General features: G+C 42.2%; 1 protein-coding gene and 1 non-coding gene across 2 annotated transcripts in view; both read right to left on the reverse strand.

Annotated features, from left to right (window-relative positions):
- Positions 1-27,873, reverse strand: part of ADCY10 (adenylate cyclase 10) — a 66,728-nt gene that overhangs the window by 26,031 nt on the left and 12,824 nt on the right. The window contains exons 8-20 of the mRNA XM_031435842.2: positions 27,423-27,614; positions 25,203-25,321; positions 24,111-24,187; positions 22,099-22,288; positions 19,651-19,706; positions 15,622-15,775; positions 13,321-13,513; positions 12,697-12,783; positions 8,740-9,014; positions 6,998-7,134; positions 3,488-3,616; positions 2,022-2,300; positions 1,595-1,885 (exon numbers count right to left, since the gene is read on the reverse strand). Of these exons, the coding sequence (XP_031291702.1) occupies positions 1,595-1,885; positions 2,022-2,300; positions 3,488-3,616; positions 6,998-7,134; positions 8,740-9,014; positions 12,697-12,783; positions 13,321-13,513; positions 15,622-15,775; positions 19,651-19,706; positions 22,099-22,288; positions 24,111-24,187; positions 25,203-25,321; positions 27,423-27,614 (2,179 nt within the window). The remainder of the gene's footprint in view (positions 1-1,594; positions 1,886-2,021; positions 2,301-3,487; positions 3,617-6,997; positions 7,135-8,739; positions 9,015-12,696; positions 12,784-13,320; positions 13,514-15,621; positions 15,776-19,650; positions 19,707-22,098; positions 22,289-24,110; positions 24,188-25,202; positions 25,322-27,422; positions 27,615-27,873) is intronic.
- TRNAA-UGC (transfer RNA alanine (anticodon UGC)) lies at positions 8,041-8,113 on the reverse strand. The gene has a single exon. It is a non-coding gene; the product is annotated as a tRNA-Ala (tRNA).

Below are 27,873 nucleotides of genomic sequence, written 5' to 3' on the forward strand. Positions count from 1 at the left end.
ATGAATTTCAGTTTCAATATCATGTTACACGTATACTACTAAAAGTATAATGATGATAATGTGTTTCCAAATTTGGAAAAATATAATACATGAGGGGAATTGTAATAAATACTAGCAGTAAACACTGGGCTCAGCCACGTGTCCAATCCCCTTACTTCTTCCCTGCCCCAGGGGAACGAGACTACTGCTGAAGTCTCACTACTTTTCTGCCCAAGCCCTCAAGGACTTGAAAGCTTCACGTATAGACTCTCTGTATATATAGACTCTATAAGGCTCTGAATTTAAAGCCTGGTTTCTCTTTTTTAAAAAGGGAGATTGGCAAGTGTTAGTGTAGTGTCAACGACAGGCTTACACCACAGTACAAAGCTCCTTTCTCCCTGATCAAGCACGGGGTCACCTTCCTCACTCGCTGATTCATACCTAATGCTCAACTATGGACCTCTTCCAATCTCCTTGGCCAGTATTACCTGGAAATCCAGTCCTGCACTTTGGAAAGCTCAAGTGTGACAGGCAGGGCATGAGCTAAGGGGTTAGACTGACCTGGGACTGAATAAAGTCTATTACTCATTCTGTGGCATTGGGCAAGGTATTTAATCTTCCAGAACCTCAATTTTCTTATCGATAAAATGAAAATAACCCTCCACCTTGGAGGGTTGATAAGAGAATGAAGGGAGAAGGCAGGTAAAATAGAGAATAAGTGAGAATAAATATTTGGTACCTACTATGTGCCAGGCACTTAACATACATTTCTTCCAAATTTTTAATATCCTTACAGTACAGGAGGCCTCTACTTGCAGCCTCTACTTTCCCGACCAGATTTAGCCATAATCACCGAGGCCCTGTGACTAGGGCAGGCAGCTCCCTGGCCACCCACAAATGAGGGCTGGAGTTGGCATCGCTGCCCTAAGTTTGGCACCCACTGTGCCCACCGGTGAGTCCCTGGGCCCTTACACCCCTGAACCCTCTGTTGTGTTGTCCCAGATCTTGTGGCCGGTCTGTGCTATCGGTTTGTAACTTTTTTACTTGGGTCTCAGATTGTCTTGAATCTCTAACCTGAACCTAAGCCCTCTTTTCTGGGGCCCTGGCCTGCTTAGTACCTGCCTAATTCTCTTCCACCCACACTCTCTTTCCACTGGAACCTTGTTTCAAACAAGACTGACTGAGCAACAACATTCTTACCTGCCAAGAATCACCCCTCCCTCTTGGGTCTTACTCTTCTTCCCAGTTCATGATGTCAGACCGCACTCCCCACCCCTGACCCTCCGTGGATTCCATCCCTTGGTGTGAAGTTAGGTCTGTTTTATCTCTTTGGACATTTTAATTTGAGCTCTGGTCACACCACATGTTTCCAGAATCCTCATCCCCAAATCCTCCCTGACAGTCTCAGAGGGTGACTGGTTCTGCCCACCCAGCTGCACATTACTCCCCAACTCCTCCTGCCTCGGGGATCTATGCTGCAGAAGGCCCACCGCCCACGGTGCCTGTGCCCTCAGGGGACTTGAAACCCTCATGGTCCAGACCCACTTGTTCTAGGTCTTAAGTCTCCACATTCCCCAGGAATAGTTAGGACTAATTAGGAATGAAGTAAATTTACTTTGAAATCCATGGAACCTAGCCATCTTCCTGATGGTATCCAAGTCCAAGGTGTTGAGCCGGATGTCCACCGTGAAGTGGTGAAAGGGGACAAAGTCCCCACTACGGCAGTGGTCACACCTGTGGGCATTTTCCTCTAGGAAGCGGGCACATTTCAAGTGCATGGCTTTCTTCTGGTCCTTCAGCCACAGCTCGTAGGCTGTCTTCTGCATCATCGGCCTGCAGAATCGAATGATGTGGCACTCAATCACCTCGCTCTCCAGCTCCCGAAGCTCCTCCTCCTCACCAAGGGCTGGAGAGGACAGAGAGGGGTTTTCAGGCAGGCTGTGGCCAACAAATCAGCCCCCGCTACAAAACACAGATCCGTTCTTTTCTCGAGATGTGCCTTTAACTAAAAGAAATAGGGGTCACTTCCAGGCTCTACTCACCCATTCCTTCAGTGGGCCTCAGAGAGAGGGAGCGATAATTCACCTCAAAAGAAGTTGCGTTCTGCTTTAGGGCCACCTGGAGCTCCTTGCGATTCCGGAAGCAATCGAAGACATTGGATTCCACGAGGGTTGCCAGGGCGTTGATCATCACCTTCATGTTCCAACAAGGGAGAATCTCAAACAGCAACTCAGTAGTGAAGGTCAGGCCAGTGATGGCAGCACATCTCACCAACATCTGGTGGGATAGGCTCATGCTATCCAGCTGGACCAGCGAGATTTCTGCAGGTGGAAACCAGTCATCCATCTTTATCATAAGCATTCTAGAGATGGACAGCTGGCCTGCTCTACAGCTCTAGTTCACAGAACAGTACCCAGCCAAGCTAAGCCAAAAGAAGTGTTTGCTTAGTACCTACTTCACAGAAAGCACTTGCACTGGGAGCACAAAAGATGGAGACACTATGACCTAAAAATACACGTGTCCCATTGGCCAGGCAACAAGACTGATTTCAAGGTGTTCTGCTTTTGTGTTAAAGTGTGACAAGGGTGTGTGAGGAGAGGAGAGGCCACAGTGGTCAAAAGGAGTAGGGCCTGCCATCCACGTTCTGTGCTGACTTCTCCAGCTGGTCACCCTCTGTCTTATTCACTGGCTACTCTTTCTCCTGGAAGCTCCTAGCCGTTGCTTCTCTCTATCTGCCCCAGGGACTCATTCATTCTTGTGACACCCCACTACCATCTCTATGCTCATGACCAAGTGTCAGAGAGTTCCTAGCTCCGATTCCATCTTCTCATCTAAGCTGAAGTATCGTAGCTCACGTGGCTTCCTGGACATCTTGACCAGGATGTCCTCCTATCACATCACCCTCATCGGGGACACAATATGAACTTCTCAGCTTGTCTGCAGAACATAGCAGGAACCAAGCGAGTCCACTTTGCTACTTGAGTAGACATAGTGAGTGAAACACACATGATGCTCTTTTGAAGACTGAGAACTTGAGGTTTCTACATCATCCTTCTACTAAACATTTGATAGCATGGATTGGAGCTGAATGCATATTAGAACATTACTTGAAATTCATTTTTCTTGAAATGAATAATAATAGTACATCTCTGATATAAATTCTGTTTGTCATTTCTTATAGAAGTAGATAGCAGAAAAGACATCAGTTTTAGATTTTCTCTCTCATTATTTGATTTCTGTTTAATTGAAAATGTACTATACCTCATTCTTTCATGCAGTTGAATACAACTTTGTTCAAATCAGACTCCAGAATACGCCCAGGGGGAAGGTGGCTCCTACTTAGAAGCAGAAAAGCCAAGCCTACGATGGAGACTTCCCACCATCTGGGCAACATAAAACAGACAACAAGCCATGCCTATCTGCCTTTCTCCTTTGTTGGAGGCATCCTAGAGAAAGCAAAGGGGGATCTAGGTCCTGGAAAATGAACATCGGGTCAGATTTTCTTTACCTTTTAACGACGCTGGTGGTGACAAGTTTTTCAATCTGACATCACTGGTGAGGTTACAGACTTCTTCATTTCCCTTATTATAACCAAAAGCAAGCATTTTAAATTCCTCTGTTGGCATGGCAAAATTCCCTAGAGGGCGATAAAAGGGAAGAAAAGTTGAGAGCCATTGCCCTATTATTGTCTCCATTTTCCAAAAACCTTAAGTTAGGTCTCACACAAAAAAGAGCAGGCAGAGATGTCTGCTGGCTCCTCAAATATTCTGGAATACTGTGTTTTAAAGAAAACTGATGTATGAAAATCTAAATTTACTCAAAAAATGTTTTTTCTCTCCCTCCCTCCAGGAAAGAGAGGATTGATAATAATTACTGGATGCCTTCCACAATACATGCAGTTTTACAAAAATTTGATTTGAAGATTATCAGGATGTATCTTATAGTATATAGTAACATATACTTGTATGCACATTGAAATACGCACACTCAGATGCAGATACATTTTGAGGGAGACCGTACTCTCCATGTGTGGTTATTGTCAGAAAGAGATATTAATAATGGTAAAGTCTGAATAGTAAGCTTGCCTCGTAGTTTTTTCTCCTTGTACTCCAAAATGCATCACTTATTTGTCCCTTCAGTCATTCATTAACACCTGAGTTGAAAGACACTGTGATAGGTGATGTGGATGAGAGCGAACATAACTAAGCTCCTGACCTCCTGGAAAGATAAGGTGTATCTACAAAGAGCTAGACTGCCAGGCAGTAAACAAGTGTCACGTCAGTAGGCACAGACAGTGAGTGCTGGAGCGCTCAAGTCAACCCAGTACAGACTTTTTATGCACCATAACCTGTGAAGGCTATAAACGTGGCTAATGCATGCTTCCAGCCCTCACGGATCTTCAAATTTATGGAGACAGATATTTAAGTAACTGATCATAATACAGGAAAAGCAACCTAAGGGCTAAAGAGCAAAGAGGAATAGAGGAGAAAGAACAATGAATTCAGTCTTGGTGGATTTAGTAAGGCTTCCTGGAGGAGGAAGCATTTTGATGGAACCTTAAAGGATGAAGGGATATTCCAAGTGGAAAATAGAGGGATGTCCAATGCACATTGCACTCTGCAAGTTAGGGAAGTGTAATGAGATCAGTGTGGCTAGTCTATGGCCATACCACCCTGAACGTGCCCGATCTCGTCTGATCTCGGAAGCTAAGCAGAGTCGGGCCTGGTTAGCACTTGGATGGGAGACCAGTGTGGCTAAACCAGTGTATGGTGTGCTGGAGTGCTACTATGGGACATATATTTGGAGAGAGAGTTTGGGAGCAGAGTATGGAGGGCATTTAACATCACACTATGAAGTTTGGACTTTATTCCACAACAATGGGGAAATACCCCAGGTTTCTGAAGAGAGGACAGTGGTTATCCATCCAATTACTTTTAGAAAGCTAATACTGTAAGTAGCATATAGGAGAGGTGAGAGAATGGGAGAGGGAAAACGGTAAGAAGCTATAACAATGGAATATCACGAAGTGACAATGGACAGACAGGTCTAGGCAAGTGGTGGTTCAAGGAATACTAACAATGTTGAGAAAAAGGGGCCCAGGCAAGATAGTGATGGAGGTGAGAGAGACATGAATGTTGCCAATAACCAAGCTGGGAAATATAGGAGGAGATGCAGTCTGTTATATCCTTTGTTCTCTCTCCAGGTACATTATTTTTTCTGAAGCACTTCATTTGGTAAGTGGTAAGTTGCATAATTCTTGCCTTTTTACTCCCAAATACTTTACTCTGAAATTCCCCAGAATAATGACATTCTCTTACATCACTGGAGAATAATTATCAGCTTCAGAAAATTTAACATTGATACAATAATTTATTGTCCAGATTTCAGTTTTGTCAACTGATTCAATAATGTTCTTTAGCAGTATTTTTTGGTTTTTTTTTGTGTGTGTGTGTGTTTTTTTTTTGTTTGTTTTTTTTTTTTTTTTTTTGGTAAGCAACACAGATGTCTTCCAACAGTTGAATAGTTAAACAATCTGTGGTTTATCCACACTATGGAAGCCTACTCAGCAACTAATAAGAACAAACTATTCATAAACACAACAACCTGAATAGTCTCCAGTGAGTTATGCTGAGTGAAAAAAAAAAATCTCTCAAAAGATTACATAAACTGTATCATTACACTTATAAAAATTATTAAAATGACAAAATTATAGAAATGGAGAACAGATTAGTGACTACTAGGGTTAAGAAGGAAGTAGAGATGGGAGAGAAGTTGAGGGGGGCAACATGAGGGATCCCTGTGGTGACAGAAATGTTCTGTGTCTTGACTGTATCAATATTATATGCTGGTGGTGATATTACACTGTAATTTTATTGATGTTACTACTGGGGACAATTGGGGAAAGGGTACATAGAATCTCTCTATGTTACTTGTTACAATGGCATGTAAATTTATGATCATCTCAAAAAGTTCAATTAAAAAAAAAACCCAATGAGGCAGCGAAGTCTTATTGTATTCCGTCACTTCATTTATACTCCAAGAGGTCCGTAAAATGCTTACTGTGATGTTAGACACAGAGAAGATGCTCAGTAAATGCTTGTTGAATAAATAAATAAAAAATGATTTGAGTTCCTTTACCCCCCATTTTATAGCAGGTACCTGGCAATAAAGGTCATGACTAATCCCCAAATATCAGCTATTAAATGGCATATGTGGAACTGAAACTCCAGATCCCTAACTTCAAGTTCAAATTTTTCTTTTGGTTACATCTTTATACTCTCTCTTTTCATGAAAGAGATGCTATCCCTTAAACCTTCACATCTCCTTTGTGTCAAAACATAGCGTCTTTCTTCTTTTGTTTTTGGCTAGCATATGAATTTTTCTTCCCATTACTGCTACCTCCCTAAACAACCAGGACATCCACCACAGACATTTTCTTATCATTCCTGTTAGCCTTAGTCCTCTGAGGCTCAGCTTGCATCCTTACCCCATTCTCCAACCCCCACCCTCTCCCTTCACTCAAACCATTTTCCTAAAAATTCCACTTGGCTTCTTTGACACATTGTCTCAGAGTTCATCCTTCTGGATGTCTGTAGCATGAGAGCCTGGCTGACAACTCACTTTGAGCTAATAATTTTATCTCTGGAAAACAAGTTATCCTTTTTCCCAGGTAACATCTAAATCCCCTTTCGGTTCTGATCCTGGGCTTTAAGATTCTCCAGTGTTCTTTCATTTCTATCACAGGTCTACATTCTTTCTCCCAGCTCAGTGAGTCCAGGCAATGTCAAGTTCCCTCACAATCTGGTAAGGCCCACACTCCAGTGATGTAAGAGAACATCATTATGCTGGGGAATTTTTCAGAGTAAAGTATTTGGGAGGCTGGTAATCTTACCAAGTCCAACATACTCTGTCTCCCCAAACCCTCTGACCCTTATAGGAAGCAGCCTGTGGAAAAGCCCACCCTTGCCACCCTCTCTGTAGACGACATAGGGAGAAGGACCATCACTATGAGACTTACTGAACAGGTTATTCCAGGTCACATTTATCTTCTCCTCAGACTCCACTGCTTGGAAAACAAGTACCCTGTGATGGTCAAGATTTTTAAGCAACTCTTCGCAGTAAAATGGAATCCCACAGCTCCCCTCCACCAGGTACCTGGAGTGAAGACAAGGCAACCTGTTTATGATTAAGAACCATCTTTAAGGAAGAAAAGATATTTGAGTCTTCTCAATCACTTGAAAATAACTGCCTCTCTTTCTCCATTTGTTTTGGTTTGTTTTCCATTTTTAGGGATTGGTTTTTTCCCCTTTTTCTTTCATTTAAAAAATTACATAAAACATTGAAATCTTTCCAAAGTCAGAATTATGCAGGAAGGTACATCCGCAGTCTTGTTTCCCTTCCTCATCTTATAAGTAACCATTTAAATAAGTTTCTGGTTTATCTTTTTAATGTTTCCTTTGAAAACTACAGAACATGCACACACATATTTCAAGCCCTTCCTTTGATAAAAGACAGCATGTTACACATACTGCACACGAGGCCACCCCTTGTTTCTTCACTCCACACTGTATCCTGATCACCCCTCCACATCAGCAAATCTTTCTCATTTCTTTTTACAGCTATGTAGGACTCCATCCTGTGGATACATCCTAGTTTATTCTAACTATTCCTTTAGAGATAGACATTGGGATAATTTTCAGTCTTTTATTTGTATAAACCATGCCTCAGTAGAAACTTTGTCCATATGTCACTTCACATTTCTGTCAATATATCTTTGAGATATACTCCTAGAACTGGGAAGACTAGATCAAAAGGTAAATGCATATGTATGCATATACATATATAATAAATGTATACACATATAATAAACATATACATATTAAATAAATAAGTAAATAAATACAGAGAGAAACAGACAAAGGGAGAGAGAATGCCAAATTTTTGCCTAGAGTTATTATATATATATGTATGTACATATATATTATATATTAGTATTTATATTAGTGTATATATTAGTTTTCTTTTGGAGGGAGGTAATTAGGTTTATTTATTTATTTTTAGAGGAGGTACTGGGGATTGAACCCAGGACCTCATGCATGCAAAGCATGTGCTCTACCACTTGAGTTACACCCCCCACCTTGCCTAGAGTTATTTTAAATGAGACTTTGTCCAAGACATCTCTCTTCCAGAGGCAAGGCAACCAACCTCATTAGAAAGAACAGATACAGATACCAAGGTGGGTTGCAAACAGCCAGTTAAGGAAGAGGCGCTGTCGTGTGGTTAAGGGGACCGCTGTCAAGACCCAAGTCGAGGAGTCCCTGAGAAGCTCAGAAAGCCCTGACTTCACCATTCCCCACGACAGAGAACACCAAGAACACATTATCGCCAGCTGAGTAAGTCCCTGCTTAGTTGCCGGGTGTGGTCTTTAATGTGTACCGGTTTGCCTTTCGTGTCACTTCCCCATGTCACTTGCCCTTGGTCACTGTGGGTAAGAGTGAGTGTACCCATACCCAGTGTGATGAAAGGGAAACAAATCTGGTGTCACCCAGCAAAGCTGGGGATGGTGTAACGGGGACACGACAAGGAAAAGGGGAGCAGCATCCACTCCACCAAGTGTGCTCTGTGGTCCCTTTGAAAGGCGGACACCGGCACGAATACCAAGATGGGTGCTTTCAGACACATCTTAAGGAATCTGATGAAGTCTGGACCTGGGGAATGAATGCAGCTGTCAAGACCTCAGGACAGAAATAGGTCACTCACGTGTCCAGCTCTTTGGGGATGCCCCGGACGTTGAGGTCCAGGCAGACCTTGTTGCGGATGTCCTTGGGCTGCATGGCCCCCAGGGTGACGTAGGTGGTGTTCCTGTTCTTCATGATGGCGCTGGCAGCCGCACAGGGTATGTCGATGAAGGGAGACAGGGACATGATGATGAAGACAGGAACAGACCGGATAAGCTTCTCCATGAAGGCCCAGGAAGCCGGATCGATAAACTGGCCCTCGTCAATGATAAAAATAATCCTTTCCTCTTTCACTGTCTGGGCCAGGTGGAGAAACAGAAAGAACAATGCTGTAGGAATTTGAGTTTTTATACACGTGTGTGGGTGTGCACGTGTAGCCACTGAGTTCGGTGGTGCTAAGTTAAATCTTGTCTTTCCAACAATTTTGTGCTAATTCAGATTCTGCTAACTTGGACTCAGTGGCAATTGGGACAGAACTGGCTGGAATGGACTCTCAACTTGGTCAAGCCTCTGTGTAAAGGTAACGGCTGTGTAGAGGATAGAAGGGGTTGCAGCCCAGGCAAACACCATGACCTGAAAATAACTGACATGCGCTACAAGTCATTGGAAATGTCTAATAGACATTTATTCAGCCAAGACCTATCCAGCCCGTACTTCTCAAGCACCCCCTGGGCTGGGTCCTGGACACAGAGAACTGAGGGAAACGGACCTGGTGCTCGCCCTGCCGGCAGTTGACACTACTCTAGCTTGAACTATGGCATATGTTACACTTAAAAATAGATCATGTGTCCTTTTTCTTGTGTAGGCTACCCTTCCCTAGCTGGTCTGAATTATTCATTACTTGTTAAGCATTTATCGTGCATCTTTTAGGGTGCTGTTCAAAGTGCTGGGGATACAGTATTAATCAAAATAGAGAGCTTACATTTTAGTGTGAGCCCCCGCATTTTCACCGTGTGAAGTGTCTAAGTGGAGAAAAACCTTCCCCACTCTTACTGCTGCAGACTGCTCTTGGCTTCTTCTGGTTCCCTCTGAGAAGAGACTAGGTTAACCCACTTTTTCCCTCTATATGTTCTTTATAAACCAAAGCAGCACAGGCTGCTTGCAAATTTCAAATTTCAGAAGACACTCATTATACAGCATTCTAGTCTGCCTTGTCACCTACACACGTCTCCTCTTACGGCCCCGTTCTGTCACCAGGTCGTTAGCTCTCCACCGACCCTGAGAACATTTTAACGAACAGGGATTAGCATCCCATTGTTTTGTTTGGCTTGGTATTTGATTAATGTCTTTAAAACCACGGGCAGACAGAAATGTGAGTTTTTGTCATATCGTGGCCTCGTCCATGAAGTATTTGTGAATTAAGGAGAGGAAAGCAGGAACCAAAAACCTCACATGAATTCAATAATGCATCATTTGGCCCCAGCTTCTTCACATTTAAAATTAGGAGACGGAATCGGGTCCTCTCTGATGTGAATAAAAGCCAGCATTTACACTGAACCGACTATGTTCCCAGCACGGTGCTCTCTTTGATAAATGACTTCATTTAATTTTCATAACATACAGGAGGTGGCACTATTGAATCTATTTACTGAGCAAATTTAGACGCAGAGGTGTTAAGCAACTCGCCCAAGGTCATATGGATAGTAAACAGTCTAAAGATCGCTGTCATAGCACAAAGTCAAAGCACGGCTTTAGTCATGGTTTCCAACTAGATTGTTAGCTGTGGAACTCACTAAACATAGGCCCAAAACAAGCCCTTTTAAATTAGGAGTAGAACTCATAAATCCATACATTGTGAGGAGCTTCCCGGATACTTGTGGCGCAAACAGTCCAAAGCCTGATGTTTATTTATTTTTGTTTGTTTGTTTGTTTTAATGGAGGTCCTAGGGATTGAACCCAGGACCTCGTGCATGCGAAGTACGAGCTCTCCCACTGAGCTAGTTCCCACCCCCCACAAAGCCTGATATTTAGAAGCTGTTGATACTGCCTCGCTTATTTGCCTGAAGTGGAGAAGGAGGAGAAAGTTGTATTATAAACTTACTACAATGCCACAGGCTTGAATTGTTTATTTATTATGGGCCAGACACTCTGCTGGTCAAGAGTGATACAAGAATGAGTAAGAGGCTCCCTCTCCTTAAGAAGCTCACAATCTCCTGAGGGGGAGAGACAAGTGAGTAAGGAATTGCAATCCAGTACGGTAAATTTAATGAGAAGTATGTTCAAAGTGTTACAGAAGCACAGTGGAAGAGGAATTAGTCATGCCTTGTGATCTGGGGGAGTTATCACTAAAGAGGTGACATTGAAGGATGAGTAGCATTTCTCTGGGTCAAAAAAAAAAAAAGTCCTTTGTCTTTTATCTCATTAGCATCAAGAATTATTTGGATAGTATAAAGCATGAGTTGGAGCAATGTGCTTATACTCTGGCAGTTACACGGAGGATGAATTAGAGTGGAAAGGGTGAGGCACAGAGATGGTAGGAGGCACAGGGATTAGCTAGAAAGCTATGGAAACAGTCCAGGAAGAGAAACTGTCTGAACTACCGCAGGGAACAGAGGACAGGGAGGTTCCATAGGTGGCCTGAGGTAGACACAGGAGGACTTGGCAACTGAGCAGATGCAGTAGATGTGGCAACTGGTGCGGAAGGGAGCAAAGATAACTTTAAATGATGCGTGAATAAGTCTGCTACTAACTGCATCAAGGATCAGGGTGAGGAAGACAGAGCTTTGGAGTAAGAAAAAAAAAAGAATTTAGTACTAAACACTAAACTGAGTGTGAGTCACCGTATCTAAGTGGAATACACAGGAGGTTCTTGGAAATACAGTTCTGGTGCTCAAAGAGCTCTCTAGCTGGGGAATGGAATATAAATTTGGTGATCATCAACATACAGCGGACAGTCATGAGATCACTCAGAGAGAGAGTTAACACTGGTTGAGTGTTTCTGAGGAAGGAGGCTCGATGCTAAGTGTTTTACGCATAATCTAGTCATTTAAATTTTACAAACCTCTGAGCTGGGTACTATTATTTCCTCATTTTGTAGAAGATAAAAGCACAGACAGGTTGAGTCACTTGACCACGGTTACCCAGGTAGCAAGTGACAGGAGTAAGGGTTCAAACCTCGGTTGACTGACTACAGAGCCTACAAACACAGTCAGTTTGATATTCTGCATCTCATACAGCACGAGAAAAGGGGTGGAGGCTGGTTTTAGGGAGAGGCCAAGCTCCCAGCAGTACTATTACAAGTCTCAAAAAACAAAAAAAGATATTTAAAAAAAAAAAAAAAAAGAGTCTCCTTTCAAGCATAATTAAATTCTAAACAGCAAAGAAGCTTGAGGTTGGGAAGTGAGAGAGGTGATGAGGCGGACTCACGGACCTGGGTTAATTAACAACAAGGGAGAGGAAGTGCACAGCTGATGGAAAGGCTGGACATTTCTCTTACCCCACGGCTGGCGCCTTAAAATCCGAGGACATACCCCAGTATCTCTTCCTTTGTTTTTTTTCGCTGAAGTTTCTGCTAACTGCTTTTTGTTTCAGGGCTGAGCTCTGAGGAAGGAGCCTATAGCAGGAAATAATTACCACCACCACTGGCCAAGCCTCCTAACAAAAGACCCCACAGCTGGACCTGGACCTGGCCAGAGCTGTCTCTACCGGCCACCTTGGCTGACGGCTCCCCGCTCCTTTCTCAGCTCCGGCACTTTCTTTCCACTTCCCCCTTCTGAGCAATAAAGCGGCTGTTCACTTCATCCCTCTGCCTCTCCTGCGTGCATTCTTTCCCAGCCGGCGGCATGGACCCACACTTTGGTGGGCTTCCTGATTTAGGGGTCCCTCTATCCACTAACAGAAGGATGGAGGGAAAGGAAACACTTTAGGCTAAAGCTTTCACATACTTTAAAGCTTCCTGCCGTTGGACTGAGGCCACCCAGCTTTGTGGTGAGATGCCCAGTTTCCTCCTCCCCATTATTTGACCCATAGATGCTCTTACTCGCTCCAAGATCTTCATAAACAGTGCTTCCAACTGCTTTTGTTTTCTTGAGGTGCTCATCTTGGAAACCTCTCGTGAAATGGGGAACTGTATAAAGAATTATGAGAATATTGAGTGTGGGAAAGTAGCAAAGGGAACCACTAGTTGTATGAATTTGGGCAAATCACTGTACTGTCCTGTGTCTTAAAATCTTCATGTGTTAGATAGTCCATAACATGCCTTCCAGCTCTAATACTCCATGTCATTGAATCTAATAGACACAGGAAAGGAAGGGCACAGTCTCATCTTTGTATTGACAGTTACACGTGGGAGCAGGGTGACTTTGTGCTCTGGACTAGCTAGGATAGTGTGGCTATGATGGAAAGGTGAGGAAAAAATGGGTCAGCAGGTGACTATTTGGGTTTTCTTGCATCTGGTATTTCTGGACACCTCCAATATATCTCAGGAAGGTGCATGCTCATTCCAGGAGGATTGGGGGCCATTTCCTTAACACCTGGATGCTCCAGATGAGGAAAGAAAAGGATAATAAAGGCCAAAGAGACACAAAGTCATAAAGGATCAGGGAGGAGTGGCCACACTTGCCCCTTCACTATTTCTTGCAGAAGTCTAATGCTAGCTAGTTACCTGCACATGGAAGATGTCATTAAGAAGACAATGGAACTTTTCATCCAACAGTGCCTTGACTTTATTTTGAAGGTTAGTCTGTCGTTCTTTATAATGTTTACAGGTATCCAGACCTAGTACATTGGCCATGAGTATCTGGATGGTATTAAAATTTTGATGGAAGCTGATCTTAGTCAACCCAATAGCAATAGTCCTGTTTGTAAGAAAGTCAAGAATCAGAAGAGCATTTTAAAATATATTTTTTGAAAACAATAAAGCTTGAAGGAAAGCTCTGACCCTTCATATTTGGTTATCATGACAGATTTCCTGAGCTGTCTGGAAGCTGTTCTTTATTTGTGCTTCAGATATTCTCCCTTATTCCACTACATCCCTAAACCCTGACAGTTTAACGTAACTATCCCCTCTTCTTTAGTCCTGCCCCCACCGCCTTGGTTCAGGCCCTCACACTCTCACCTAAACTGCCAAAGAGCACGGTATTATCCCTGCCTGGCGCCATGACTCTCTGAAAGCATCACCTTTACAGAAGCCTGGAGCGTCCAGATAGATGCAAATCTTCTCTCCTACGTAAGATTTTCAATGCTCCTGTTGCCTACATGTTAAGTTTAGATTCCTTTCTGTGACATGTAAGACTTTCCAAGGCCTCGTTATGTCATTTATTGCTACTCTCTGCCCGCAGTCTATCCTTCACCACCAACAAACTGGTGAGAGTTCCCTGCATACCCAGTTCTTTCTTCTACGTCTTTGTTTTTGCTGCCTCTTCAGCCTGGGGTGTTATTACTTCTTGTAATTCCTCCTAATCCCTCATTTCCTGTTCGTCCATAAATCTCAGCTCAGGGGTGACCTCCTGGAACTATTCCCTGATGCCCCAAGGTTGGGTTACATGCCCGTCTTTCTCTTAGCTTCCTACAATACGCAGTTGCATGCTTCTGTCATTGTCCTCGCTACATTCTATTTTTACTGTTCTCTCTCTCTCCTGCTCTTTTGTGAGAGCTCTTTGAGTGCAGGGATCAGTTATTATTCATCTTCAAAGCTTTGGAATTTGTTGTGGGTTAATTTATGCTCCCCTCCCCAAATGTGTATGTTGAAGTGAACTTATTTGGGAATAGGGTCATTGCAGATGTAATTAGGTAAGTTAGGATGAGGTCTTAGTGGAGTAGGGTGGGTCCCTTCTCCAGTATGACTGTGTCTTTATAAGAAGGGGAAATTTGAACATAGACAGCACACAGAGAGAATGTCATGTAAAGATGAAGGCGAAGATTGGGGTGATGCTTCTACAAGCCAATGCGCCAACAATTGCCAGCAAGCCACTAGAAGCTAGGAAGGAGGCACAGAACATATCATCCCTCAGCTGTCAAAAAAACCAGCATTGCAACATCTTGATCTTGGACTTCTACCCTCCTGTACACAAAGACAATATACTTCTGTTGTTTAAGCCACCTAGTGTGTGGTACTTTGTCCTGGCAGCTCTAGCAAACCCATGCAGTTCTTGGTTCCTGGAACATAGTAGGTACTCAATAAGCGATGCAATAAATGAAGAAATGAGTGTCTTCTGGTTGTCTTGAGTTATCCCCTCAGCAATGTTAAAGATATTTTAAAACTAGTCTTTCTCGGGCCTGACATTAAAAAAGAGTAGAAACACAGCTAAAAATAATGTAAAGTTAATAAGAATTTTCCCCTTAAAGCCTTTAGGTTCGATGGTGAAAGGATGTGAGAGACCACTGCCATTGTCTTGGCATCATCACTGTTATTGAGTACAATACTGTTCACCTCCATGAGCTGGGTTGTCCCAAAGGGAGCCCGCATGACACCCATTACATGAAAAGAGACAGACAGCATGAGGTAAGTGTGTTAGCCCTGACTTCCAGAGGAAAGTCCAGAGGCCTTTTACTCTCTAACCATACTCTCAGGGCTGAATGGTTTGAACTGGTGATGCCCTGTCGACTACACAAATAATCTAATGTGTGTTCTGCAGACTCCATCTAGCCTTGGACTCAACATCTAAACCAGTCATTCTCAAACTGCCTGCATATTAGAAAACTTTACAATATCAATATCCAAGCCCCTCCTGGCATAAAATCAAGATCTCCAGGGGTCAGCTCAGCTTCTCATTTTCTCAGTTCAGTAGGTCTATCATTAATTATTTAGCACAAGAGACATGACACCCAATAATAACTGATAGATTGTGAACAGACTACATAAGGCAATTTACATAAAGGAGAGGAGCATTAAAACGAGTGAAACTCTTCTGAATATCGGGATTCTCTGGGCTCACAAAAAAATGCTCATTTGCAAGACACTCACCTGTGGTTCTCACCTTGGGCCAGGTACTCAATTTCCACAAGTATCTGGCTTTTTCCATAGCCCGATAATCCTTCGTACATCAGGACCCGGCTGCAGTTAGACATCAAAAATTCCTTCATAGAACACATGAAGTATTTGATCTCCTTATCACGTCCTGTTATTTTTAGTTTTTAAAAAGGGAGCAAACCCAATCAACATAAAACAGAGACACCAAAAAAAGCACCTAGTGATACTGCTTCTAAGGACACCCCGGGGGTTTCCAAGGCGTTGTTCATGCAGCTTCTTTAGGTCCTGTGCACTTTACATTTTTAAAAAAATCTTTCTTTAGAACTTTTCAGTTAACAATGTGGTTTTACAGATTTTTTTATCCCCACAAGCTGTGAGGGAAAGTATTCTTATAATGCTCATTATGATGTCCATTTAATTTTAGTGCAGAAAACTGAGATCTGCTTAGATTACACAACCAGGAATTAAACCATGGCTATCTGACACTAATGTTTGTTTTCTTTTCTTTTTTCTCTTTTTCTGTAACACACTAGAGGTAACTAGAGATTATTACACTAAGAAATAAACTTATTGAAGTTCGGGTTCCTATGTTCAACAATATGGATGAAATATTTTTATCTCCAATTCTGTGAAAGAAACTTGCTCTTTGCAAATGAGAAATTATACTTATCCCAGGGCTACTAGAAGCATTATCAGTGGAGAGGAAAATTCAATTTGCTTTAAAAAAAAATCATGTATAGATTAATTCTACCCTGAGAACAACCTAAATTCTTGGTAAAAATAAATTGTAGTTTTTTTTCTGATTATAAAACTAACACATGCTCACTGTAGAAAATATAGAACACTTAGAAAAGGAAAAGAAGAAAATTAAAGTCACATTGGGTTCCAGCCCCATCAGTCTTATGTTTCTTATGTGTTTTTAAGTATGTGTAACAGGATACCCTGACTGAAATCTGAAATTCAGCCTACAATCTTTGAAACCTGGTGGGCAGGAAGGAAATGACAAATTTCTGTCCAAAAAGCTGGAGACCCAGTGGGGCTGACTTTTCTTTCTTTGCTGGGGAGGTCACTGAGGAGGGCCCATCTGGTTACCCATTGATCAAGTAAACACACACCCAACTGTTATCTAAAACACTGAAAACCACTACCTTGAGTGTAGATGTTTCATACAGGGAAGCTAAGCGTTTACTTGGTAATGGGAATTTCTGGCTACGATCTAGTGGGAACTACTCTATACACCATATTGCTTATTTCAGGGGAAACATTCCCTTTCTGAAAATGCATTCGAATTTCAGTTTTGTGAGATGGGTAGGGTTTTTCTTTGGTCTGAGGCTCACATAGGAACTCAGAAGATAAGGCCCAGAAGGCCACACAGCAGAATCTTCTAGCTTTTTGTGTTCTGTTTGTATAGAGTACATACAGGTAAGAACTTAGGGACTGCCTTTTTAGCTGGATTCTGAAGTGAAGCTAACTCAACTTGAACTACATGTATGTTGTCTCTATTTAAACAAGACCCTAATATCTGAGGCTGTTGTATGCATTTTTGACCCTAAAAGAAAACACCTTTTTTCATTTTAGTTTTGTTGTCAGCAAATAAAATTTCATTTACAGGAGTTCTTGTAATAGAAGGGTATTTCCCATACTCCTAACCTCCAACAGTCTGTTTTTGGTTATAGCTTTAAGGAAAGATATGTGGACCTGGTTTTTCCTTACAGTGGTGAACTCAAGGCAAAAAGGCAACTAGACTAGACTGAGAAATATATTGCATAGTATACCACCGCGCTCTAATATAACTATCACAGTGAGTCCTCAATCTTGTAGAAAGGGGGTTAGGACTTCCATTTACTGTCAATCATTATCACAACAAACATACCCCAGGATGGAAAGGAAGGCCTCAGAGGACAGTGAGAATGGGCATTCCTTCTCCTTCCTAGCCTTCAGGAGTTTGGGCATCTGGACTTATAAGGAGTGACAAGCCTACAGGCTCTGCAAACTACCTGAACACAGAGAAAGTGGGGCGTTGCTTTTGGCCCAGGTGCTCTTGCCGTTCTGGAACTGTTGCCATCTTTAGACTCTGGTGACATCGAGATGCTGTCCTAATATTCCCCCAAAGTTTGAGGCAGAGCATCCTCTGAATTGTGCTAACACAGTTATGACCAGGATTTAAATCCAGAATGACACTTTTTGGGATGTTCAGGTCTAACAGAAGGAAGCTACAAGTGTTACTAGAAATGACTGCCTTCAGAATCCACAAGCTAATCTTCATTGAATCTCTTCTCTCAGAGGGTGTAACACTCCCTCATTTTATGTCTACTTCCCTGTCTCGTCTTGAGTTAGCTTTTTTATGATAGGGTCCCTATCAGTCGCTATCACCAAGAATCACAAAAACATCACTGCCAAGTGGATCGTAGATCTAATGTAAAAGGTAAAACAAAATTTCTGGAAGAGATTCTGGAAACATATCTTCATGACTTTTGGGTGAGGAAAGATTTCTTAAACAGTATAGAAAAGCACTACCTATAAAAGAAAAGATTGGTAAATTGGATTTCATTAAAATAAAAAATTCTGTTCATTAAAGACATCACTAGTGGAGTCAAAAGGCCAGCATAGAATGGGAGAAGCTACATATAGCAGAAACCAATGACAGTGGACCTATTTTCAGAATACATAAATAATTCCAAAAGATCTATACAAAATGCAATCCAATTGAAAAGTAGGCCAAAGATTTGTACAGACACTTTATAAAAGATGATTTCCAAATGGCCGGTAAACATTTGAAAAAAGAGCTCAACCACACCAGGGAAACACAGATGGAAACCACAATGAGATACCACTATAAACCCAACAGAATGGGTCAGAATATAACCAAATACAACCATTTTGGAAAACTGGCATCATCTACCAAAATTGTACTCTTTGCCTATATATATATATACACACTCAACAGCAGAAATGCATAACTTTGTTCACCATAAGACTTGCACAAGAATCCTTATAGCATTATTCATAGGAATAATAACTTGAAACGATTCAAATGTACAAAAACATAATGAATATATTGTTGTATATTTATAAAATGGAATACAATCATCCCTTGGTATCCACAGGGGATTGGTTCCAGGACCCCAGGGGATACCCAAGTCCACGGATGCTTAAATCCCTTATATAAAATGGTGTAGTATTTGCATATGACCTACACATAGCCTCTTGTATACTTTAAATCACCTCTAGATTAATCATAACATGGAATACAATGTAAATGCAATGTAAAATAGTTGCCAGTGTGTGGTAAATTCAAGTTCTTCCTTTTGGAATTTTCTGGAAATTCAAATATATATATATATATATTTCTTTTACAAAGAGGTGCTGGGAATTGAACCCTGGACCTTGTGTATGCTAAGCATGTGCTCTACCACTGAGCTATACCCACCTCCACTTAAAAAATATTTTTGATCTGTGGTTGTTTGAATCCATGGATACTTGACCCTGCAGATACAGAGGGCCAACTGTACTACATAGCAATGAAAATGATGTATAGCTACATTCAACAACACGAATGAATTTCATAAAATACTATTGATTTAAAAAGACTTATGTAATTACACAATGTATGATTTCATCTATATACATTTTAAAAACAGACCTAACTAATTTAGTGTATAAGAAGTCTTTGGGTAAGAGGGACAGTATAGCTCAGTGGAAGTGTGTGTGCTTAGCATGCACGAGGTCCTGGGTTCAATCCCTAGTACCTCCACTAATAAATAAATAATAAATAAATAATCCTAATTACCCGCTCCCCAAAAAAATAAAATTAAAAAAATAAAGAAGTCTTTGGGTAAAGAGAGGGCTAACTCATGTGACGTTTTGCAGAATACTGCTATTTTTCTATTCCTCAGCCTGGATGGTGGTTATATGTCCATTTTGTGATAATTCATTAAGCTGAAGACTTATCATGGGGGTACTTTTCTGAATGTTTTGTTGTAGTTCAATAAAGAAGTTTAAAAATCAAGGCCCACTACCTACCCAGCAAAGGGTAGCCCTCATTTCTGTTGCAGATGAGGTATGCCATCCCAAACATGCTGAAGAGAAGAGAAGACAAGACATTAGCATCAAAACAGGGAAACACTGAGAGACAGAGGGACTAGTTTTTAGTTCCCAGAAAGCCTCCTTTTCAATCTCTAACAAGAGTCTATTTTCTGAGTCAGGGATGCAGTTACCAAAAGGAAGGGAAAGGAGAAGTTCCTTTCTGGTGACAGAGTCTCCAAACAACCTATGTTGTGGCCTTTACCAGAGAGCCTGGTACCTTGTTCAATAAATTCTTGTTGAGTCTGCGTTGGTAGAACTGACCTCCCTCTCGGGAAGCCACACACTCAACAGGGGACCCAATAAAATTAGATGTGATACATTGTCTCACATCCTGGGAAGATTCCACCAACTGCTTAAAAAATAAAGCTCATGTTCTGGGGGTGGCCCAGTCTCAAGTGTTTTACATGTATCGTTTCCATTACTCCTGACAAAAAACCTTATTAAGAAGGTATTATTAATATTATTATGTCCATTTTACAAATGAGAAAATTGAAATACAGAGAGTTAGGGTTGCCCAAGATTCCCATGGCTAGTGGTGACAGAGGATACAGACAGAGTCAGTATCTAAAGCTAGGCCAGGGGCATATGCTTGCCTACTGTCAACCAGCATCTCTTGAAGGGGCCTTTTTAGACACATGGACCACTCCCTTGTCTATACTATCATCCTACTTTGTTACACCTCTGTTATAGCACATACTGAAGTCTCCCATGTAATACACAGCAAATTGTATGTATGCTGGTCTTGCCCATTAGATTTCAGGACAGGAACCAGGCCGTGTTCATATTTGCATGTGTACTCCCACAGTCTCTTATTTGCAGAGACAGTATAGAGAAACCATAGTGAGGGCAGACTTTGGACTCAGATAGTCCTGGCTTTCTGTGGTAGATTGAGGGCCCCACTTCTTCACCCCTACTTGTATCTGTGCCCTTTGTTAACATACCTTGGCAGCGCCCTCCCACTCTGACTCAGCCTTGTGAATGTTTTGGTCAATGGGATGTTAGCAAACATGATATAGAGGCTTTAAAAAAGCTTGGGCATTAGACTTGCTCTCTCTTGCTCTTCTGATATTGCCACGACTCCATGCCTGGGCTAGCCTGATATAAGATGAGACACACAGAGTCAAACTGTCCCAGTTATGTCAGCCCAGATTCTCAGTTATCCCACCTGAGGTCATTCTGGATCAGCCAACAACCTGCTGAACCCCAGGCCTAGTCAAGATCAGTCGAACCCCATATATTTGAGAGATAAGGAAGCATATATTGTCATATACCACTGAGGTTTTGTGATTGACTATAATGTAGCATTATTGTGGCATTTTGTACCTTGGCTCCATTGCTTACCAGATTTATGACCCAGGACAAGTCATTTAACATCTCTGAGTCTCAGTTTTGAAATTTATAAAATGGAGTTAATAATAATTTCTACCTCATATACTTGATATGGATGTAAAAGTGCCTAATATTTAATAAGGGCTCACAAAAATTCTTATCCATTCATTTATTCAAACAGCTTTTTATTGATGGTCTACACATGCCAAGAACAGTGCTGAGCCCTGGGAATACAAAGGTGAATAATAAAGACTCCTTGAACCAATGACAGCCCTGATTCTGTTATCTGACCCCTTTAAGACCTAGATTCTAGCTTATTAATATAAGGAATAATACCTTTTCAATTTCCATCCACCATCCATTTATTCATCACTATGGATGCCTACCAAGCACTGGGAATATCAGAATGGCGAGAAATAATCACTCTCTCAAAAAGCTCCCAGTGTAGGAAGTGAAAAGCACATCCAGGCAGTGGTTGTGATGAGTGCTATGAGTGCTATGAGTGCTCTGGTAGAGACATGTGCTACAGAGCTATGCAGAGGAGGGAAGACTGAACTGTCTGAATGGGGGTTAGGTAGTTCCAGAAGCAGCTTCAGAGGGGAATAGATCCTTGAGCTGGATTTCCAAATATGACCCTGGTGTCCTCAGTAGACTGGGGATGGAATGACTGAAAAGGAGGGTAAGCCCCTCAGATACCCCAGAGGAAGGGGCACTGGAGGAGATGAGGTTGGAAAGGCAGGTGGTTACCTTGTATGTCACTGCAGGGAATTTGAACATTATCATGAAAATGACTGGGAGATTCTGAAGGACTTTAAGCCCTAAAGTAAGAGACCAAGTTGGGTTTTCAGGGGATGTATTTCAGTAAACACCTAGAGGAGGTGTTTTAGCCTTACCAACACCTGACCGCATAGTTGACATGATCTATAGTTAATGGTTGGTGACTGGCCCTATCTGGGTCCAAACAGATCCTCAAATGAGGGGATCTCTCATTTTGCTATCATAGTTCTCCCACTTCTTTACTAAAAAATTACTGCAAGATCAATGCCCCACACTCACACTTTCTCATTAAGGCCCAAACACTGATACACTGGTCCAGAATCTGCAACACCTTTCATGACTTTTTTTGGAAGCTCTTTAAAAAAGTAGGCTGGTAGGTTGCTGCCATTGTAGGTGACGGAGTCACAGGTCACGATTCCCGGGTAGTACATCATCATCCTGGCAGCTATGTTGACTTTCTGACCAATGACTATAGGAGGAGGGAGAGAGAAAGGCAAAGAGCAGGTAGAAAACAGCCATTGAACTGAGTGTAATCTGAGGCAGACTGTCCCCAAATGGCATTGTCACCCTTTACTCCTTTTGCAATCTCACCTTCTACTACCCAGATTGAGCCAATGGCTATTTTAAAATATACAGGGACTATAAACAAGTTTATACTGTACAGCACAGGAAAATATATTCAAGATCTTGTAGTAGCTCACAGGGAAAAAGAATATGAAAATGAATGTATGTATATTCATGTATGACTGAAAAATTGTGCTGTACACCAGAAATTGACACAACATTGTAAACTGACTATAACTCAATAAAAAATATTAAAATATACAGGGAGTAACTCAATCAGCCATTCATAAAGTTGCTACCTCATCTGGGAAGATAAGAGGATGTTCTGCTCAGGGAAGAAGGGCCTTGAATATGCAGAAGATTCTGTTAAGTGGGATGGTCACAGGCCTGAGGGCTCTCGGGTGAGGTATACCGGGTGGGCTGCTATAAGACGGACAAGCATGAGCTTGAGCCTGTAACACTGACCTCCAAATGAGGCACAAAACTGGGTCTGCATGTTCCTATGCATGAACTTTCGTTTGGTGATTTCTTAAGAGTGAGTAAATGTGGCTGGAAGGGGAGGGTGTGGAAGATTGGTTTAGGGGATATTTTAAGAGATAAACTACAGTGCAAGGACTCTGAAGCCAGGCTGTGCAGGTTTGATCTTTAGCTCTACTTCTAACTACTAAGTGCAAAGTACTTGGGCAAATTACTTGAACTGTTTCATGCCTCAGTTTTCCGATCTGTTAAATGGGGTTGATAACAGTGGGTAGTTTATAATGATTAATGAGTTAATACACTTTGAACAGTGCTGGGATGCTAGTAAGTCCTCAGTTAATACTACTAATCAGGCATTAAATGTTCAACTTTAACATAAACTTGAATACTTTTGATTAAGATATTCCTTTTTAAAAAAAACTGTTTATTATGGGGAAATTTGACCAAACAATAACATATGGTATTATGAATCTCCATATACCCATCTGCCAATCCCAAAAGCTACTACCCATGGCCAGTCCTGCCCCTCCTCAATGCCATGCACTGTCCACCCTGTATTATTATTTAGAAAAAAAATTTTTGGAGGGGGGAGGTAATTAGGTTTACTTATTTATTTTTAGAGGAGGTACTGGGGATTGAACCCAGGACCTTGTATATGCTGAGCATGTGCTCTACCACTTGAGCTATACCCTCCCCTCAACCCTGTATCATTTTGAAGAAAATCTCAGACATTGTGTCATTTCAGACATAACTATTATAGTAACTTGGATGTACCCAGTATTTTAGATGTATTATTTGTGAACATTTAAGGCCCCAATAATTGGGTTAAAGAGAAAAGCAGTGAAATCTTGTGATAATATCTACTCACTATTTTCTTTTGAGATTAGTGCTATTTATCAGTAATGCCAATAGTCATAATTTTTAATAAGTAGTCCTAACCTATCCGAGGAATTAAGAAGAGTAACTGTTTAATGTTAACAGGAAGTTATTATAAAGGCTCATTGTTCCACGAGCTCATGGCCTCCCACCGCTCCCCTCTAATGACTGCATATTTTTTATAGTCAGTCATAGCCCCAAAAATACACACTCTGCAATCACTGAGCTGTCAAGGGGCAAAGCTACATGGCTTAGTTCCATCTGGAAGACTATCAGCTTTCTGAGGGCAAACGTCTCGCGTATTTTCGTCCTTTTTCCCTCACAGCCCAGTGGCAAGGCTGAAGGAGAAACAGAGATAAGCTAGCTCGGCCCACCTGTGTACTCATGCCTCACAGAGTGTCCAACGATTCCACAGAAGACGATCCCGCTGGCCACGCCGATGGAAACAGTGCTGGCTCGGGGGTTGTGGGGAAAGAGATAAAGATAATGAGCACAGAGAAGGCGGGGAGTGTTGGGGCATGGTGACCAACAGGGTGGGGAGGGGCAGGAAGGGATTTGCAAGAAATAACTCTCTTCCCTTTGTAGTTAGTTTAGGGCAATGGTACATGGCCTGGAGGTGTAAAGGCGGGAGCGGTGGAGACACAGAACTAAGTTCTTAGAGGTGATAACTCAGTCCATTTTTCTGCTATTATTAAGTATTCGTCTGAGCTATTTTTCAGGAAGATTACCCCGTCACCCCAATGGACTTTCAACATAGAGTGACTGTGGTTGTAAACAATTTAACTATCTTTTTTGATTTTTAAAAAGAACAAAGTCATTATTTTGAAGGGAAGTAACTCAGGTATAATGTGTGGCATCAAAAGTTAACTTTGCTAATACAGGAAGACAGCTGCATGCATACACAACTAGGGGCTGAGAAGGTGGACTGTTTAGGGCTAGGGTGGCACCTGTCAGAGCAGACCAGAGTAGGCAGCAAGTCAGGGTCACTGGGGTGCTCAGGCTCGGGGACAGCCAGGGTTGAGGACGGTAAACCTGTCTCAACTGTTTTACTCAGTGGACCATCTTGAGGTCAGATCAATATATAAATTTCCAACCCAAGGACTCACTCTATCTCTCAGTTCTTAAAAATCAACTCAGGTCTCCAACATGGTGTTGGGAGTGCGACCTCTACCAAGAAGTAAGTCTGAAGTGTGGAGAGACAACCCATTTAGGTTATATCACAGACCTGGTACATTTTGACTTTTTAGGAGTGTCCTTTCCCCACCTGGGCTTTACCATCCCTCATCTTATGGCATCAGTTTGGGTTTGCTCACCCTACCTGTACATTAGGTGAATAACGAATGCAGACAGAAGGGTACTCAGTCAAGGACAGCCCTCTCCTGCCTTCCTCTTCCCTGCCCCTTGTCCTGTCTCCCTGTATCCTACGACAGGGTCAGGGACCAGATGCAGTCAGGATCATTACTCACTGGATTTTGTGGACCTGAGAGCAGAAGTCAAATATATCCACAGCACTTTCCAAGGCATGTGTGACCTCATCAGGTGCCTTTTCCCCAGGGAAACCAAAGACACAGAGGAAGGAGCAGCCCTGTGAGGGAGAGAGTCAGCAAACACTGCTGCTGGACAGTCAGCTTTAAATGGGACCAGTTAGAAGGCCCAGTGGAAGGTGAGCAACAATTTTCACTTTCTGAGACAAATTTCATCATGATTTCTCTCACACCAATTTAATTTTAGTAAACTTCATGTAACTTGTAGTGTATCATGAGCAGTAGGGTTTGAATCCGAGAAGGGCTTGTTTGGCTCCAGACATGTGGGTTGTACTGAGCTTATCTGTATTCACCCTCCTGTCTGCTCTGCCTGCGGCCAAGGTCTTAGGCTGCAAGATACTAAGTTTAAGAAGCAGCTCGGGTAGTGGAAAAATCACCAGCTCTGGAATCAGAAAATCTCAGGCTACTTCACAAGTGTAGAAACTTGCACAAGGCAATTATACTCTATCAACTGCAGCTTATCAACCTGAAAATGGGTATAACTTAGACTTCCTGAAGTTTGGCTACTAAAAGGATTAACATTATACATCTATATGTCTATACATATAACTTATAAACTCTGCAGTTCTTTTCAGATATTATTATTATTCATTATTCTCGGGGATAAAGGCTTAAGCTGGAGGTGGTTTTTCTTTGCATAAAGCTAACTCTTTCGGGTAGAGATTAAACACTAAAGCTTGGCACTTTTACTATCAGTCACTTTAAAAATGACCTCAGTCAGATGCCATTTTCTGTAAGAAAAGGGCAAAATAAATTAAAGCCAATGGGTTAAAAATTTGAGCCTATATATGTTATATCCTGATGAAATGCAAAAGAACAGCAAAACGCCTCAATTTCCTCAACCCTCTCTGAAAAGAAAGTGACCAAGTGTCATATCCTAATTGGCCCCGGGCTCTGTGGTGACATGAGGGGGAAGCCCTGATTCCAGGTCTGCGAAGAGACAGAGGGCAGCCCTTTGGGGCACCATTGGGTCTGCTTTGCCTGGAAATCTGACCTGCAGGTGTGGCCAGGTGAGTATCTGACTCGCTCTGGCAGTGAGGCCAGCCGCTCTCATCTGCTGAGTGCTGACTGTGAACGAGGCATCGCAACAAGTGCTTCACACATAAATGTTTTAAAACCTCCAGCAATCATTTGAGGCAAATACTGTCCCTATTTAAATATCCCTATTATGATTCATGAATAATCCAAGTCTCAGAGAAGTTCAATGACTTGCTAAGGTCACACAGCTGGGAATTGTTGGACCCAGGAATTGTCCCTCCATGAACTGCCTGGAGTGTCTGCAAGACACTAAAGACTGTTCCCTTAGGTTCTGTGCTCTTTTCTGATGAGACTCGTGGATGAATATGGAAGACGGTACTGGAGCACACTGGGCTGGAGGTCCCCACTCCCTCAGAACAATAAATGCTTATTGAGTGAATGAGTGTGGGGCAGTAATTAAGAGCAGAGAGATACAAAAACACCTGAGATGGGGAACCAAGTCTCACTAACACTTCTGTGATAATTTATCACATCACTTTTCTCTGAACTGATTAAGAGCAGATTGAGAACACCGGAAGCCAGAGGGGAACCCCCGCCCCCCTGCTCCGACCCCAAGTTCCCATGACACTGATAGGGGAACTGGGAGTATAGATATAGCAGGTGGGGATTAAAAGAAATTACAGCTTCAGAGGTATGACGATTACTAGAAACCTGACCTAAAATCTCTGGGAGTTTCATTATACACTGGATTGAAGATATATGTGTAGTGAAAGCTCGCTGGGCATAGTGGTTAAGAGCACAGACTAGGAAGGCAGACTACCTGGGTTTGAATCCCAGCCCACCACTGACTGAGCAAAACTTAATCTCATCCTGTCTCAGTAGCCTTAGCTCTACCTCAACATCCTCATCTGTAAAATGGGGACAACAACAGTACCTACCTCTCAGAGTAGTCATGGGGAAAAATGAGTAATACACGTGAAGTGTTAAGAACAATGCCTGGCACTTATGTTCCGTATCCACCATGTAAGCCGTTATTGTAACTACAAATAAAGACTGACAGTTCCAGACTGAAGGTGCCTATTCCCTCCCTCTCCCAAGTGTCAGTGGACGTGAATGCTAACCTTAAATTATTGGTAGGTCCCCACACTGTTAGTTCACATTTACCTTGTCAAACATGAAGACTTTGTTGATTTGGCCTCGGAAGACCCTCAGGACAGAGTTAATGTGCACACAAGCATCCTGGATGGCTGAGCCTATGACTTCTGCTTTGTCTTGGTCCTTAAACATCAGGTTTACAAACATAATCGTCACCGGGCGAAGCTCAGACAAATAACCCCGAAGCTGTTTGTCATCAATCTGCAGAGTAGAGGGATGCTTTCCTTAACACAGGTCCTCAGAGGTGGATCTTTCCTTCCCACATCACCCCCACACCCCAAATATCACTAAGAGGGAAGTAGCCTTTTGAGATTCTCTAGTGAAGCTGAAGTTATCAGAAGTTGGGAGGTACGACACAGTAGAGCCACCCGAAAGCCAAACAGATCGAAATGGAATGGACTCTCAAAATCTCTTCCAAAGGGCACTTGTGCACTTGCTAATTTTGGGCCAGCCGCCACTC

Source organism: Camelus dromedarius, chromosome 23 (genome assembly GCF_036321535.1).
Source record: "Camelus dromedarius isolate mCamDro1 chromosome 23, mCamDro1.pat, whole genome shotgun sequence".
NCBI classification, from domain to species: Eukaryota; Metazoa; Chordata; class Mammalia; order Artiodactyla; family Camelidae; genus Camelus; species Camelus dromedarius.